The following is an 18,858-nucleotide window of genomic DNA, read 5'->3' on the forward strand; positions in this document are numbered from 1 at the left end:
CAAAAACTTTTAGAAAATACACTTTTTGTGCTTATGGAGAATGTCTGGGATCTTTTATTTCAGCTCATGAAACAAAAACTTTACTTGTTGTGTTTATATATTTTTTAGTGTACATTACCATTGAAGTTATTGCATCACAATACCAGGCAGCCATTGCGAGAGCACCCAGGAGTTTACTAGCCTGGTTGCCATCTCTATTCAGCTATTACATTCCACTCGTCACTCCTGTCATTTGCCAAAGAAATAGGCCTTTCGGCAATCTTCAAATATGAACATTCTATCATTAATGAGCTCGGGATCAGAGGATTTGATCCTGATTCGATAACCCTCACAGCTATCATCCAATCACAATGTTTATGCAAATTAGACTGATCAGAAATCAACTTAATACATTTGATTGGAAAAATTAGGCATTCTGGAGCAATTCATTTCATTGTAAACAAACATTGGGTGCGGAGGATTCACATTTATTGTTTTTTGAACACCAGCCAATGTGATCACATCACACCAGAGAAGCTTTCGCCATTCAAACTTCCTCGTCAGTTCATTATAAACACTGTAGCCTATTTTATATATAGACAAAAACAAACAATATAGACAAAAACAAATAACAATTAAATATATATTAATGATTTATTTTCCCCATTAAAAACACTCTTACATATCTGCCTAGGTTGGAACTGTTGCTGTTAAAATACAATAAATCATCTTCATTCTGAACTGGAATAAACTGATTTATCACATCACACAGATGTAGACTAGAAAACACACACACACACACAGTCCTAATGAGAGCATGTCTATATTCTGGGCTCTGTTTTTGACAGTGCAACACTGAGGTCATGAACAGCCTTGAAAATGTTTCAATACTTGTTTTTTAAGTATGTCAAAGTTGAGAACCCTGACTCGCATAGGTATGTGGTGCCAAATTGGACCAGAACATCTACTGCTTTCTCAGTCAGGTAGGAGACCGCTTCCTGCTGTAGATGAGCTACCCAGAACTGTGTGAGTGTGTTTGCCTCAAAAAGCATCTTGCTTCAATCAGGCTATACCAGTTCAGTTCAAACGTATTATACCAGTTCAACAAAACGTATTATTGTATTTTAACAGTTCCAACCTAGACTTGTTTTCAACAATCATTTCTACAGTAAGATGTACAGTAGGTCTGGTCATTGTTCATCTTCATCTGTACTGTTGCTAGGGTTGCACTATCAGTAGCTAGCTTGCTTTGGCGAATGTTAGCTATTAGCTGTGTACAAGGCCAGGGGATTGTTTGAAAGAGATACTGACATTTACTACTATGAGTTAGTTAGTACTTCCTTATTTCCGCTTATCATCAACTGTTATAAAATGACAACAATGCCTTGCTAGCTGACTAACTCACTGTCGAAGCACTGTTTCCTGAAGCATTCTGCCCTGTTCTGAAAGAACTCCCTGGGTTTACCATCATGCTGTGGATGTTTGGTCAGGACGTGTCATTTTATTAATTTGTTTGTTATGAGAGACTCATTACTTCCCCGTACAAAACACATCGTGGGCGCTCCTCGTTTATATGAAAGAGAGAGAAACTCATCGCTGTATATGCGTTTCATGACAATTGAGCTCAGTCAGAACTTGTGGCTAGCATGAGTCCATTTCATGACAGCGGTGATGGCAAGTGGGTATAACAAGACAGTGGCTTGAATGACAGCACTGCATTGTGTGTGTGTTGCGGAGCGATCTTCAAGAAAACTGCAGAAAAAAAGATCAGGTAAACCGCAAATCAAACTAAGCAGAGACGGCTGCTAAGCAGAGACGGCTACTGAGAGCACTGAACAGAGAGAGCACAGATGCACTTGGCCATATCAATTCCAGTAATTAATTCAATAATAATAAATATACTCTGACATGTTGTGACCCACTTTGGGTAGCGACCCGTACTTTAAGAAAGGCTGTATTAAAGTAACGATGGACTGTAATTTCTCTTTGCTTATTTGAGCTGTTCTTTCCATAATATGGACTTGATCTTTTACCAAATAGGGCATTCTTCTGTATACCACACCGACCTTGTCACAACACAACTGATTGGCTAAAACGCATTAAGAAGGAAAGAAACTCCACAAACTTTTAAGAAGGCACATTGAAATGTTAATTGAAATCCATTCCAGGTGACTACCTCATGAAGCTGGTTGATATAATGCCAAGTGTGTGCAAAGCTGTCATCAAGGCAAAGAGTGGCTACTTTGAAGAATCTCAAATATAAAATGATTTTGATTTGTCTAACACTTTTTTGCTTACTACATGATTCCATGTGTTATTGTTATTTCATAGTTTTGATGTCTTCACCATTATTCTACAGTGTAGACAATAGTAAAAATAAAGAAAAACCCTTGAATGAGTAGGTGTGTCCAACATTTTTAACTGTTACTATATATATATATATATATATATATATATATATATATATATATATATATATATACTGGCTAGGCCACTCCAGGACCTTGAAATGCTTCTTACAAAGACACTCCTTCGTTGCCCGGGCGGTGTGTCCTTGCTGATGGAAGGAGGTTTTTCACTCAAAATCTCACGATACATGGCCCCATTCATTCTTTCCTTTACACAGATAAGTCATCCTGGTCCCTTTGCAGAAAAACAGCCCCAAAGCATGATGTTTCCACCCCCATGCTTCACAGTAGGTATGGTGTTCTTTGGATGAAACCCAGCATTCTTTGTCCTTCAAACATGACGAGTTGAGTTTTTACCAAAATGTTATATTTTGGTTTCATCTGACCATATGACATTCTCCCAATCTTCTTTTGGATCATCCAAATGCTCTCTAGCAAACTTCAGACGGGCATGTACTGGCTTAAGCAAGGGGGACACGTCTGGCACTGCAGGATTTGAGTCCCTGGCGGCATAGTGTGTTACTGATGGTAGGCTTTGTTACTTTGGTCCCAGCTCTCTGCAGGTCATTCACTAGGTCCCCCCGTGTGGTTCTGGGATTTTTGCTCACCGTTCTTGTGATCCTTTTTACCCCACGGGGTGAGATCTTGCGTGGAGCCCCAGATCAAGGGAGATTATCAGTGGTCTTGTATGTCTTCCATTTCCTAATAATTGCTCCCACAGTTGATTTCTTCAAACCAAGCTGTTTACCTATTGCAGATTCAGTCTTCCCAGCCTGGTGCAGGTCTACAATTTTGTTTCTTGTGTTCTTTGACAGCTCTTTGGTCTTGGCCATAGTGGAGTTTGGAGTGTGACTGTTTGAGGACAGGTGTCTTTTATACTGATAACAAATTCAAACAGGTGCGAATAATACAGGTAACGAGTGGAGGACAGAGGAGCCTCTTAAAGAAGAAATCTTTCTTGTTTGTAGGTGACCAAATACTTATTTTTCACCATAATTTGCAAATAAATTCATTAAAAATCCTACAATGTGATTTTCCAGATTTTGTTGTCTGGTACAAGCAACTTGTCTGTCATAGTTGAAGTGTACCTATGATGAAAATTACAGGCCTCTCATCTTTTTAAGTGGGAGAACTTGCACAATTGGTGGCTGACTAAATACTTTTTTGCCCCACTGTATATACATACATACATTAGGCCTGGCTTGCAGTCGGCGTTCCAATTCATCCCAAAGGTGTTCGACGGGGTTGAGGTCAAAAACACCTGCTCTTTTAATGACAGACTGACCAGGTGAAAGCTAAGATCCCTTATTGATGTCACTTGTTAAATCCACTTCAGTCACTGTAGATGAAGGGCAGAAGCTAGGATAAAGAAGGATATTTAAACCTTGAGGCAATTGAGAATGTGTGCCATTCAGAGGGTGAATGGGCAGAACAAAATATTTAAGTGCCTTTGAACGGGGTATGATAGTTGGTGCCAGGTGCAACGGTATGTGTGCTGCAGCGTTTTTCAAGCTCAACAGTTTGGATTCAAATGATGCAGCTCAAGCTTTATTTTTTCATCTGTCAGGAAGAATTACAACAAGTACTGCAGAGATGGCAAAATAGCCTCAGGGACTGTTCTTAACCACTGCCTTTTCATACGCTTTTCAGCACCTGTGGCCTCACCCAGGTGGGTGCTACATGTTCTGCAATGGAGGGCCAGTACCTACAGAGGAGCGGGTCCTATGGAGGAACTGACCGTCGGGGAAGCAGATGTGGTGCATTGGTGAAGCAACGTCTTTTTTTCTCTCTCCGCTTGTACCATCAACGCACCAACGCTCTGCAGAAGTTACCAATCTTAACTCCCAGCCTTTCATCTGAAGCCAAATGGAGACATTCAACCTCCATCTCTACCATCTCAATTTAAAAGGTGCTGTTTGTTTTGCTTCCTATGCACTTTTAGATCATTTTCTGAAAAAGTTAAATAAATTATTATTATTAGATTCCAACAGAGCACAGCTGCTTACCTTCAGAGGAAACTTTTTCTTGTACTGTTCAACATGAACAAAGGAGTTGATAACCCCATGGATTACTTTCTGATTTGGGTCTTCGCCACACCGGTCACTGGAAGAGAAGAACACAAGCTCTATTAGTGATACTATTTCTGTTGAGCATTAACCTGTGCCTAGCTAGAGAATGTAAATAAATGAGTAAAAGGTGACTTGTGGTTTTAAATGACATATCAAAGCAGCCTAACAGTAACCCTGAACTGTATTAGCCTGCTATAACACAGTAATAGGTACTGTCAGAACAGAGCGAATGTTCATCCTTTACCTTCACAGAAACAAACCCAGAGATCAAGTCATTATGACAATCACAAGCCGCTAAATAGGAGCACTGGACATTTTAGACCTACAGTGCATTCAGTCCTGAGCGCTCTGGAGCAGGTTTTCATCAAGGATTTCTCTGTACTTTGCTTCATTCATCTTTTCCTCAAGCCTGACGAGTCTCCCAGTTCCTGCCGCTGAAAAACAACCCCACAGCATGATGATGCCACCACCATGCTTCACTGTAGGGATAGTGCCAGGTTTCCAGGTGTGACTCTTCGCAATCAGGCTAGGTCTGAGAGTCTTTAGGCAAAGTCCAAGCAGGCTGTCATGTGCCTTTAACTAAGGAGTGGCTTCCGTCTGAACACTCTACCACAAAGGCCTGATTGGCAGGGATGGTTATCCTTCTGAAAGGTTCTCCCATCTCCACAGAGGAACTCTGGAGCTCGGGTTCTTGGTCACCTCCCTGACTAAGGCCCTTCTCCGATTGCTCCGTTTTGGCCGGGCGGCCAGCTCTAGGAAGAGGCTTGGTGGTTCTAAACTTCTTCCATTTAAGAATGATGGAGGGCACTGTTTTCTTAGGGACCTTGAATGCTGCAGACATTTTTTTGTACCCTTCCCCAGATCTGTGCCTCGACACAATCCTGTTTCGGAGCATTCTAAAAAAAACAGTTTTGGCTTTGTCATTATGGGGTACAGATTGATGCGGGACTTTAAAAAAAATCTATTTTTTTATAATAAGGCTGCAACTATGATTGCAAAATTCCAGAAACTTTCAATAAATTCCTTTGTTTTTCCAGATATCCTGGTTAGAGGAATCCAGATTTCCTGCTCATTCGTACCTGATTCCTGGAATCCTCCAACCAGGGATTTCGGGAAAAGCAGGGAATTAATTGAAAGTTCCCGGAATTTTGCAAACCTAGCTGCCACGTAACAAAATGTGGAAAAATTCAAGGGCTCTGCATACTTATCGAATGCACTGTACTTCAAGCATTTCTTCTCCCAGGCTAGCCCTGCTGAATCCTACTGTACATAAACCATGAACCATGAATATAAACCATGCACCAACTTTTTGATTTCGTTCAGCAGCATCCGGATCAGGACAGCTTGCAGTGGCTCGATCATCAGCTTCCTCCACATGTCAAGTGCTAGCTGAAATGACAAAGTGGGGAGAATTGTATGAGCACATTGTCATGACTCTCCTGTGAGGATCCAAAGGATCAGGTTACAGTGTATCAGCTCTACAGAACTATCTCTCTCCCGCAGAGAGAGTAGGGATGGATGTGGGGATTTTATGACACCTCACACCCATCAAATTGTAAGGCAGCAGATTATTTATTTATTCTCTAGCATGGACAACTGGAATTTCTTTGTGTGCCTTATGAAGAATTTACAGCCCAAAACTAGAACATTAAACCATGGACACGGGGACACTATATTTCATCCTCCAAATGCTGGTAATAATGAGAGGTGGAATATGGAAAATGTATATATCTATTTTGTGATGTCATTAAAAGTTAAATTAAAATGTTATGGCAAACACTAAGTTGAAGCGTTTTCATAATGTGTATATGATGTTTACATTCTTTAAGTTGTGTAGAAAATATCCAGATTAAAGAGAATGTTTTTGTGATGATTAGACAGTGATTGAAGATGTCTATCAATATCATAGTATATTGTGATACCTTGTCTCGTAACTACAGTGGTTGCTCCTTTAAAAGATGTGTCACCTTGCGGGCTGCTGCAGCATTCTGTGACACGTTATCAAATTGTCAGACAAGTTAGTGTTAGTTTGACCACCAGAGGGCATCTTTGATAGTCTTCCATATTGGCATGACCAGAGAATTTAAAACCTTTTTTGTAATAACATAGTATATGGGATTGATTTTAAGAAATTTGGCTTAATTCATTTGATTAATATTATGGTGTTTCTATTCCGAGAAAAACAAAAAATGAAACCCTCAGGGTTTCCGTTAGGATGGAATGGAAAATATGGCATTGTACAATGTGACGGTCGGGAGTAGGCTACAGCATAAGAGGATTGGAGGATTCTAAATTGCTTGCCTTCATTAGACAACTTTGTTCCAATATTTCTGTAAATCAGTGACATTTATTCCCATAGTAATTTGTTATGGAACCATAACTAAATCAACATCTGCATTTTGAAAGAGTATTTTTGTCATTAATTTATTAACAAAAGCATAATTTTACATTTACATTTAAGTCATTTAGCAGACGCTCTTATCCAGAGCGACTTACAAATGCTGATGAAGAAATACAGTACTGTACAGTACATTCTTTTACATTTGGATAATAAAGCATTTAAAGCATTTTGAAGATAAGCCATCTGCATTTGTTTATTAGGCTACGGTGCAGTCTGACACGTAAACTTGGCCTACAGTACATACAGTATAATACATGGGAAAGTGATTAAATCCTTACATTGACTGGTAAAACTGACCATCCTACCAATCCTCGACTTTGGCGATGTCATTTACAAAATAGCCTCCAATACCCTACTCAACAAATTGGATGCAGTCTATCACAGTGCAATCCGTTTTGTCACCAAAGCCCCATATACTACCCACCATTGCGACCTTTACGCTCTCGTTGGCTGGCCCTCGCTTCATACTCGTCGCCAAACCCACTGGCTCCATGTCATCTACAAGACCCTGCTAGGTAAAGTCCCCCCTTATCTCAGCTCGCTGGTCACCATAGCATCTCCCACCTGTAGCACACGCTCCAGCAGGTATATCTCTCTAGTCACCCCCAAAACCAATTCTTTCTTTGGCCGCCTCTCCTTCCAGTTCTCTGCTGCCAATGACTGGAACGAACTACAAAAATCTCTGAAACTGGAAACACTTATCTCCCTCACTAGCTTTAAGCACCAACTGTCAGAGCATCTTACATATTACTGCACCTGTACATAGCCCACCTATAATTTAGCCCAAACAACTACCTCTTTCCCAACTTAATTTATTTATTTATTTTGCTCCTTTGCACCCCATTATTTTTATTTCTACTTTGCACATTCTTCCATTGCAAAACTACCATTCCAGTGTTTTACTTGCTATATTGTATTTACTTTGCCAACATGGCCTTTTTTGCCTTTACCTCCCTTCTCACCTAATTTGCTCACATTGTATATAGACTTGTTTATACTATATTATTGACTGTATGTTTGTTTTACTCCATGTGTAACTCTGTGTCGTTGTATCTGTCGAACTGCTTTGCTTTATCTTGGCCAGGTCGCAATTGTAAATGAGAACTTGTTCTCAACTTGCCTACCTGGTTAAATAAAGGTGAAATAAATACAAATAAATAAAACATAAGGGAGAGCAGGCCATGTTTGTACTACAAAATGCAGGTACACGGGAGGCCGGGGTTCAATTCCCTGGCGGGAGGAAGGAGTAGGCTGTCCTTGTAAATAATAATTTGTTCTAAACCGATTCCATATGTGTTATTTCATTGCTGTGATGTCTTCACTATTATTCTACAATGTAGAAAATAGTAAAAATATAGAAAAATCCTGGAATGAGTATGTGTCCAAACATTTGACTGGTACTTGCTTAATGATTTTGATTAATATTATGGTGTTTATATTCCATAAAAAATGAAAAACCCTCTGGGTTTCTGATCGTATGCAATGGACAATATGACGCTGTACAACGTGACGGTGGCAGTACAGTACTGGGCTATTTAGCTAAAAAATCCCTGTGTTGTGCGGGCAGGGCACACGGGAGACCGGGGTTCAATTCCCCGACGGTGAGGAAGGAGTAGGCGGTCCTTGTAAATAAACATTTGTTCTTAACTGACTTGCCTAGTTAAATTCAATCTGGAGTGCCTGGATCATAAATTTAGAGCATTTGTAAATTCAGACCGCATACTGGACACTCGGGCCAAGGAGTAGGGTTGATTTGAGCGTTCTGGCCTTACAACGGCAGTCAAGCACCTAAGCTAACGTTGGGTAGCTTGCTAGCTACTTCCAGACACAAATGAGACCACTCTAACCATTTTACTAGCCCTAGCAGAGCTGGTTAGGCAGTTTTTGTGTTAACCTGAGAGTTGGTGACTAACTGTGCTGCTGGAAACAATTTTTGTCTTTTTGTGGAGAGCAAAACTTTTTTTTATTTTCAAACAAAAATAATTGTTTTGAAAGCAACTTTTTTACTTTGAATAAAAAAAGATTTTCTGATTTAATTTTGCTATCAACCACCTTCCATTTTGGCCATTTTTTGAGTGTCAGTTTGGCTACAACCAATACTGTTCAACCTTACCTTCCAACACAAAGGAAGTCATAGCGGACACCTACGAAGGACTGTGTGATGATGGCATCTCAGGTAAGCAGCACTGGGCGTTCTTCTTGTCACGCCCTGGCCTTAGTTATCTTTGTTTTCTTTATTATTTTGGTTAGGTCAGGTTGTGACATGGGGGATTTATGTATTTTGTCTAGTCTAGGGGTTTTTGAAGATTTATGGGGTTGTTCTAGGTATTTATGTAAGTCTATGGTTGCCTGGATTGGTTCTCAATCATAGGCAGGTGTTTATCATTGTCTCTGATTGGGAACCATATTTAGGCAGCCATATTTTTTCGGTATCTTGTGGGTGATTGTCTCCTGTGTCTGTGCCACACGGGACTGTTTCGTTGCCATTTCACTTTGTTATTTTGTATACGTGTTCATGTTCAGTTTTTCACATTAAAAACCATGGACACATACCACGCTGCATATTGGTCCGATCCTTGTTTCACCTCTTGTATAAGACCATAAGCAAATAAGAAAATGCTCATCCAGGGGAGGCCCTCCTAGTGGACGGGGACTTTAATGCAGTTAAACTTACATCTCTACCAGCATGTTACATGTGCAAACAAATGAAGACAAACTCAAGCTCTCGATCGCCCTCCATTTGGCAAATCTGGCCATATCTCTAACCTCCTGAATCCTGCTACGCTACAGGACTGTTTTGCTAAAACAGACTGTAAAATGTTTCTGGATTCTTCCGATGGCATCAGTCACAGGCTTCATCAATAAGTGCATCGATGACGTCATTGCAAATTGGGGGATTTTCACACCTACAGTAGCCGGGCTGTGAAGAGTCTATTGTCCTAATAGGAAACATTGTTTGCATGATGGGATATACACCAGATACAGTACTACAGTGAAAAACAAGAGTTTGAAAACCTGTTTTCAAAATGCCTCCAGCTGTCCATCACTACTGTAAATAAAAACACAGCATCTTGTTTACATTCTTTATTGGAACCACAATGTCACAAATAAGTGACATGTATCTATCTATCCAATTACTATCTATCTTTCCAATTACTTTTAGAGTTTGGGATTTACAAATGTGCGTTTTTCATGTCATTTTTAGTAAGTAATATGCTCCAGTCCAGTTACAGCTTGTTCTGATCAAGTAGAAACAAAAAAATAAGTGTATTTTGGGGGATAAGTGTATTTTTTGGGGGTGTGTGTGTGCAGGACAGAGGAATGGCAATTCTTACACTATTGTTCAGGAGGAATGGAAAATTGCATGTCAATTCATAAACCATGTGCCATTGCAAAATATCTATATGGCTCTTTGCCAATAATTACATTTAGAGAATTGAAGTCGTGCATAATTATTAGTTTCTATTTGGTTTATGTCACCCATTCATTGTCAGGTAGAGACACAGTAGCGCCTTGGGACCCAAAAGCATGATCAGTGCTCTAACTCCCCCTTGCGCTGGTCTGGAGCAATGAAGCAGTGAAGCAGGGTACCGTACTAAACCACAAATTACCTCTAAATCCCACAGCATAATCTCAAAACTTTTAGTTGAGCAACCACTGTACACTGTTCTCTCTGCTAGTGCACGGCAAGCGGTACCGGAGCGCCAAGTCTAGGTCCAAAAGAATTCTTAACAGCTTCTAGCCCCAAGCCATAATAAGACTCCTGAACAGCTGATAAAATTGCATTGTCCCACTACTGCTACTCCTGTTTATTATCCATGCATAGTCACTTTACCTCTACCTACACGCACATATTACCTCAATTAACTCCACTAACTGGTGCCCCCGCACATTGACTCTGTAACGGTACCCCCTGTATATAGGCTCACTACTGTCATTTTAATGTTGGGCTTTAATATCTTTTTTTCATTTATACATTTTTTACTTGAGTTTATTTGAGTAAATACTTTAACACTTATATTTCTTAAAATTGCATTGTTGGTTAATGGCTGTTGTATTTGGCGCATGTGACAAATACAATTTGATTTGAAACTGATATATTGTGACATTTGTACTGGATAACTGAGATTGTTTTTTATTTTATTTTTATTTCACCTTTATTTAACCAGGTAGGCAAGTTGAGAACAAGTTCTCATTTCAATTGCGACCTGGCCAAGATAAAGCAAAGCAGTTCGACAGATACAAAGACACAGAGTTACACATGGAGTAAAACAAACATACAGTCAATAATATAGTATAAACAAGTCTATATACAATGTGAGCAAATGAGGTGAGAAGGGAGGTAAAAAAGGCAAAAAAGGCCATGGTGGCAAAGTAAATACAATATAGCAAGTAAAACACTGGAATGGTAGTTTTGCAATGGAAGAATGTGCAAAGTAAGAATAAAAATAATGGGGTGCAAAGGAGCAAAATAAATAAATAAATTAAATACAGTTGGGAAAGAGGTAGTTGTTTGGGCTAAATTATAGGTGGGCTATGTACAGGTGCAGTAATCTGTAAGATGCTCTAACAGTTGGTGCTTAAAGCTAGTGAGGGAGATAAGTGTTTCCAGTTTCAGAGATTTTTGTAGTTCGTTCCAGTCATTGGCAGCAGAGAACTGGAAGGAGAGGCGGCCAAAGAAAGAATTGGTTTTGGGGGTGACTAGAGAGATATACCTGCTGGAGCGTGTGCTACAGGTGGGAGATGCTATGGTGACCAGCGAGCTGAGATAAGGGGGGACTTTACCTAGCAGGGTCTTGTAGATGACATGGAGCCAGTGGGTTTGGCGACGAGTATGAAGCGAGGGCCAGCCAACGAGAGCGTACAGGTCGCAATGGCGGGTAGTAATATGGGGCTTTGGTGACAAAATGGATTGCACTGTGATAGACTGCATCCAATTTGTTGAGTAGGGTATTGGAGGCTATTTTGTAAATGACATTGCCAAAGTCGAGGATTGGTAGGATGGTCAGGTTTACAAGGGTATGTTTGGCAGCATGAGTGAAGGATGCTTTGTTGCGAAATAGGAAGCCAATTCTAGATTTATCTTTGGATTGGACATGTTTGATATGGGTCTGGAAGGAGAGTTTACAGTCTAACCAGACACCTAAGTATTTGTAGATGTCCACGTATTCTAAGTCAGAGCCGTCCAGAGCAGTGATGTTGGACAGGCGGGTAGGTGCAGGTAGCGATCGGTTGAAGAGCATGCATTTAGTTTTACTTGTATTTAAGAGCAATTGGAGGCCACGGAAGGAGAGTTGTATGGCATTGAAGCTTGCCTGGAGGGTTGTTAACACAGTGTCCAAAGAAGGGCCAGAAGTATACAGAATGGTGTCGTCTGCGTAGAGGTGGATCAGAGACTCACCTGCAGCAAGAGCGACCTCATTGATGTATACAGAGAAGAGAGTCGGTCCAAGAATTGAACCCTGTGGCACTCCCATAGAGACTGCCAGAAGTCCGGACAGCAGACTCTCCGATTTGACACACTGAACTCTATCAGAGAAGTAGTTGGTGAACCAGGCGAGGCAATCATTTGAGAAACCAAGGCTGTCGAGTCTGCCGATGAGGATGTGGTGATTGACAGAGTCGAAAGCCTTGGCAAGATCAATGAATACGGCTGCACATTAATGTTTCTTATCGATGGCGGTTAAGATATCGTTTAGGACCTTGAGCGTGGCTGAGGTGCACCCATGACCAGCTCTGAAACCAGATTGCATAGCAGAGAAGGTATGGTGAGATTCGAAATGGTCAGTAATCTTTTTGTTGACTTGGCTTTCGAAGTCCTTAGAGAGGCATGGTAGGATAGATATAGGTCTGTAGCAGTTTGGGTCAAGAGTGTCCCCCCCTTTGAAGAGGGGGATGACCGCAGCTGTTTTCCAATTTTTGGGAATCTCAGACGACACGAAAGAGAGGTTGAACAGGCTAGTAATAGGGGTGGCAACAATTTCGGCAGATAATTTTAGAAAGAAAGGGTCCAGATTGTCTAGCCCGGCTGATTTGTAGGGGTCCAGATTTTGCAGCTCTTTCAGAACATCAGCTGAACGGATTTGGGAGAAGGAGAAATGGGGAAGGCTTGGGCGAGTTGCTGTTGAGGGTGCAGTGCTGTTGACCGGGGTAGGAGTAGCCAGGTGGAAAGCATGGCTAGCCGTAGAAAAATGCTTATTGAAATTCTCAATTATGGTGGATTTATCAGTGGTGACTGTCAGGATTTGGCCAGGGTTGTTCCGGTTTTTGGTCACTACATGCCCCCATTGTGCCTTTTGACCTTTTGTTTTCCCTTGATCCCCATTATTATTTGCACCTGTGCCTCGTTTCCCCTGATTGTATTTAAACCCTTTGTTTTCCTCAGTTCTGTGCTCTGTGTTTGTATGTTAGCACCCAGCCCTAGTACTCTGTGAACTCTTGTAGATCCCGGTGGACTCTCTTGTGGAATTCTGTTTTTTTTGTTCTTGTTTGTTTGTTTTTTGAGTATCTTTTAAGGCTTTTTGTGCTATTCCTTCCACCTTGTGGATTTACCTTTTTGTCTTGGAGGATTACCTTAGTTCTTGTGGAATTCCTGTTGAGGTTGTGGAGTTACATGTTTTCCTGAAGAACTTCACTTTTTACTTCATTAAATACACCGTCTCAAGTACTGTTGTGTCTGCCTCATCTTCTGGGTTCTGCCGACTATTCATGGCTCAGTTGGTTAAGTGACTGTTTCTAACTCCGGAGACCCGGGTTCATAACCGGGTCCTGACAGTGAGTGTTTCCTATCTTCGGCGCAGTGGGCAGCTGGGAGGAGGTGTTCTTATTCTCCATGGACTTTACAGTGTCCCAGAACTTTTTTGAGTTAGTGTTGCATGAAGCAAATTTCTGCATGAAAAAGCTAGCCTTGGCTTTTCTAACTGCCTGTGTATAATGGTTTCTAGCTTCCCTGAACAGCTGCATATCACGGGGGCTGTTCGATGCTAATGCAGAACGCCATAGGATGTTTTTGTGTTGGTTAAGGGCAGTCAGGTCTGGGGAGAACCAAGGGCTATATCAGTTCCTGGTTCTACATTTCCTGAATGGGGCATGTTTATTTAAGATGGTTAGGAAGGCATTTTTTTAAATATCCAGGCATCCTCTACTGACAGGATGAGATCAATATCCTTCCAGGATACCCCGGCCAGGTCGATTAGAAAGGCCTGCTCGCTGAAGTGTTTCAGGGAGCGTTTTACAGTGATGAGTGGAGGTCGTTTGACCGCTGACCCATTACGGATGCAGGCAATGAGGCAGTGATCGCTGAGATCTTGGTTGAAGACAGCAGAGGTGTATTTAGAGGGGAAGTGTTTAAGGCTTTGGGGAGGTACCTGGTATGTTCATTGATAATTTGTGTGAGATTGAGGGCATCAAGTTTAGATTGTAGGATGGCTGGGGTGTAAGCATGTTCCAGTTTAGGTCGCCTAGCAGCACGAGCTCTGAAGATAGATGGGGGGCAATCAGTTCACATATGGTGTCCAGAGCACAGCTGGGGGCAGAGGGTGGTCTATAGCAGGCGGCAACGGTGAAAGACTTGTTTTTAGAGTGGTGGATTTTTAAAAGTAGAAGTTCAAATTGTTTGGGTACAGACCTGGATAGTAGGACAGAACTCTGCAGGCTATCTTTGCAGTAGATTGCAACACCGCCCCCTTTGGCAGTTCTATCTTGTCTGAAAATGTTGTAGTTTGGAATTAAAATTTCAGAATTTTTGGTGGTCTTCCTAAGCCAGGATTCAGACACAGCTAGAACATCCGGGTTGGCAGTGTGCTAAAGCAGTGAATAGAACAAACTTAGGGAGGAGGCTTCTAATGTTAACATGCATGAAACCAAGGCTATTACGGTTACAGAAGTCGTCAAAAGAGAGTGCCTGGGGAATAGGAGTGGAGCTAGGCACTGCAGGGCCTGGATTCACCTCTACATCGCCAGAGGAACATAGGAGGAGTAGAATAAGGGTGCGGCTAAAAGCAAAAAGAATTAGTCGTCTAGAACGTCTGGAACAGAGAGTAAAAGGAGGTTTCTGGGGGCGATAAAATAGCATCAAGGTATAATGTGCAGACAAAGGTATGGTAGGATGTGAATACAGTGGAGATAAACCTAGGTATTGAGTGATGAAGAGAGAGATATTGTCTCTAGAAACATCATTGAAACCAGGAGATGTCATTGCATGTGTGGGTGGTGGAACTAATAGGTTGGATAAAGGTAAGTAATGAGATATGATTGGAGACTTACCTCTCCTATCTCCATAAGTGGTTCGTTCATGTCAACCCCTCCGTAGCCATACTGCAAGTCTGCCTCTGTCAGTTTGTTCTTCTTGATGAACTGTGTGTTGAGGTACCTATATTAGAGAGAAGGGAGAGAAAGAGCATAACACAACATAATATTAAAATAACAAACAGGTCTGTTATTAATCTAGAGTTGTCCCAAAGTATTGGTAAGACTAGCTAGCTATGGGCAACCCATAACACAATACAGATTCACTAGTGTGTGACTGTCCAAGATCCAAGGGCCAATCAGACCACAGAGAGAGAACGCAGACAGATACAGTCAGGCAGACAGACAGGCTAGCTCTGAAGGCTGTCATCAGACTGATCTGACCCGGGCTCTATCTACATTCTACATGACAAGTTGTTTTCACAGCTGTGCTGTCTATTTGGCATTAGCAGGACAGACAGTGATGAGAAGAGATATGAACTCAAGTTCATATATACAAAATCCTGGGATGACAACATGCTAAATGACTCTTAAAAAATGGTTGAAAGGAGCTTCTTGTAAGAAATGCTGATTATCCAAAGCTGTTACTGAGTTAATTTCCCAAAACATCTGCCAATGTGACATATGAAATATCTGTAAATATCTTAAAGCGGCAGTGTTCTTTACACATGGTGCCAATCTCAGACTATATCAGAAATTAGAATTGGCTGAGGGATAAGCACCAGCTACCCAATAGCAGTACATTTGGATCGGTTTGGGATCCCCTCATATATTAAACATTTGAACCGGGACCGATGCGTATCGGTGAATCGTTACATCCCTCTAAAACACCTCAACTTTTGACTACTGATGCATCCTCCAGTGTCGAACTGCATGTAACTGTGTTGACAGTCATTGATCTACAAGTCATTTTGTCTCATCAAACTGCCCGCTGTGCCCAGCTTCACGAGTTAGGCAGCTTGTTCCTGATCTTGGACATCTGTGCGGCACATTCAGCATTCAAATGCTAAAATGGCTTGCTAAAATTACACTGTATTAGTTGAGTGGCAACCTAAGTCATTTGCATATATGCGCTATTGAAAATGTTGTTTTACTGGAACAAAAGTAAGCTATTGGAGACAACTCTCCTCTGGCTATACTTGCTCAAAGGGGCTTGCAATAGATTTTAATTTGTTTGTTCTGGTTCACCATCAGCAATAGTTTTGGTAGTTTTGCTTTAAACAAACAGTGTATTTGGTCTTTTTTTATATATATATAGGTAAAGTTGATAATTTCATATGGAGGACAGCAATAACTTTTGTGAGGCGCACTGCATGGCCAAAACAAGAGGAAAAGAAAAGACACTCAGGAAAAACTTAAAACCATTTGATTTTGAGATGGGGGTAAAAATCCAAAATTGTGCTATGTATTCATTGGTTATGGCATAGTTAGATTGTAAATTATAAATATTGAAACATTACTAGCTCAAATACAATCTGCAAAAATGACAAGTTAATTAGTGGGTGATAGTGATTTCAGAACCAAAGTGGGGTGACAATACAATAAACAAAGGCTAGCTTGCCCCCCACCGCCCCAATCTGATAGTCGTGTGGTAGATGCCTCTCTCTTATGGCTAAGCTCAGGTGCCGACATAGTGCGCGCACGGACGCACACACAAGTCAGCTCAGACAGATCCAGCTCGGAGAGGCCCAGCTCATGAGCTATATCAGCAGCAGACTTTTAGTTAGAATGGAAAATTCATGTATAAATGTTAGCGCATCGAATCTCTCTAATCAAACCAAATTAATACGTATCGAATCACCGAGACAGAAAAAGATGCACATCCCTAACATTACCTGTACAAGCAATCCATGTAATCTGCTCCCTTGCTGTACTCCTCCCAGTATCTGTGGTACATCACTAAAACCTTCTCCTCAGACTCCAGAACTTTCTGAAATTACAGATTAGAGACCCAATATCAGTTTATTACCTTGGCACTTCAATGACAAGCAGACAACAAATACAACTATTAGGCTATCCGAAGCTGAGCAATGGGAAATTAGTCAATTGTGTGAAAATGGCATTATGAACTAACATTCAGTAGATAACAGATCTAATATATTTTCCCCAAATGATGAAACGTATTTACCTTGTACAACTGTCTGACATGGTTCTCCAAGAATACCTTGGTCTCTGTGTACAATCTTTCACCCAAAGGCTCTGGGTATGCAACACACAAGGCATAGATGTCACTGATTTTAGAGTAAAGGAGTCCAACACATTCATCTGTAACACTGAGGAAGAAAAATCATGCAGACAATTTATTTTCTACTGGAAAATCATTAAGTGAACTTGAGAATTTCCTAAAGTTAAACCTTAAAGGGATACTTTGGGATATGTACTTCCACAGAGTCAGATTAACTTGTGGATACCATGTTTAGGTCTCTGTGTCCAGTATGAAGGAACTTGGAGGACATTTTGCAAGCCGATGCTAACTAATGTTAGTGCAATGGCTGGAAGTCTATGAGTATGTGCTAGCAGATACCCATAGACCTCCGGCCATTGCGCTAATACTAGTTAGCATTGGCTTGCAAAACTACCTCTAACATTCTTTATACTGGACACCAACCACGTTTCCAACCACAATTTAATGCAAGTAACCATATCACCAAACCATATCGTATTAAAAAAAATCACGACAGCTGTGATGGAAACAGGAAGTTTTGGTGTAATTTGTTCATCCGACGTGGTGTGATCTTTTTGTGACGGGATATTAATTATGCAGGAAATGGCAGTGGAAACGCCTTTATGCACAAATATTGATATAATAACCACCATATTAAAGCAAATTTGGAGTCTTGCGATGATATGGTTTGTGGTCCTCCTCCTACAACTCTGGAAACCATGCAGTTTATTAGGCTACGGATTAAATAAATTATGGTGAACTTCACAGGGTAGTGAAAGTGCACGGTGATCTTGCTCCTTCTATCCAATAAATACCGAGGGTCTCATTCTGGTGACATGATTGATTATTGACTGCAGTTTGACAAATACTCTCGCTCTTATCCATAATAATCTAATGTAGACTAGAGACCCCGAACAGCCTACCGGCACTGTATCTGTGAGCTGTTGGTTAGAGTGCAGGTGCCAAGACCAGAGTAGGTACAGTAGCTATTTAAGGCAAATGTTTGTGACAAAACTATCGGCTGAGTTTAAAATGCGATGGAAACACATTGAACTTTAGATTTTTATTTGGTATATGAAAACGTAACCGAAAAAGTACCCTTTTTGTGTGCACTACATTTTACATTTACATTTAAGTCATTTAGCAGACGCTCTTATCCAGAGCGACTTACAAATTGGTGCATTCACCTTATGACATCCAGTGGAACAACCACTTTACAATAGTGCATCTAAATATTTTAAGGGGGGAGGGGGGTGAGAAGGATTACTTTATCCTATCCTAGGTATTCCTTAAAGAGGTGGGGTTTCAGGTGTCTCCGGAAGGTGGTGATTGACTCCGCTGTCCTGGCGTCGTGAGGGAGTTTGTTCCACCATTGGGGAGCCAGAGCAGCGAACAGTTTTGACTGAGCTGAGCGGGAACTGTACTTCCTCAGTGGTAGGGAGGCGAGCAGGCCAGAGGTGGATGAACGCAGTGCCCTTATTTGGGTGTAGGGCCTGATCAGAGCCTGGAGGTACTGAGGTGCCGTTCCCCTCACAGCTCCGTAGGCAAGCACCATGGTCTTGTAGCGGATGCGAGCTTCAACTGGAAGCC

The 18,858-nt window shown here is 41.2% G+C and overlaps 1 protein-coding gene across 5 annotated transcripts in view; it reads right to left on the minus strand.

Moving 5' to 3' along the window:
- Positions 1-18,858, minus strand: part of LOC124039856 (cullin-2) — a 45,926-nt gene that overhangs the window by 21,348 nt on the left and 5,720 nt on the right. For all 5 annotated transcript variants that reach the window (XM_046356329.1, XM_046356327.1, XM_046356328.1 and 2 more), the window contains exons 3-7: positions 17,233-17,335; positions 16,940-17,034; positions 15,123-15,228; positions 5,763-5,845; positions 4,394-4,490 (exon numbers count right to left, since the gene is read on the minus strand). In XM_046356329.1, coding sequence (XP_046212285.1) covers positions 4,394-4,490; positions 5,763-5,845; positions 15,123-15,228; positions 16,940-17,034; positions 17,233-17,335 — 484 coding nt within the window. The remainder of the gene's footprint in view (positions 1-4,393; positions 4,491-5,762; positions 5,846-15,122; positions 15,229-16,939; positions 17,035-17,232; positions 17,336-18,858) is intronic.

This window comes from Oncorhynchus gorbuscha, linkage group LG07 (assembly GCF_021184085.1).
Source record: "Oncorhynchus gorbuscha isolate QuinsamMale2020 ecotype Even-year linkage group LG07, OgorEven_v1.0, whole genome shotgun sequence".
In the NCBI taxonomy this organism is placed as follows: domain Eukaryota; kingdom Metazoa; phylum Chordata; class Actinopteri; order Salmoniformes; family Salmonidae; genus Oncorhynchus; species Oncorhynchus gorbuscha.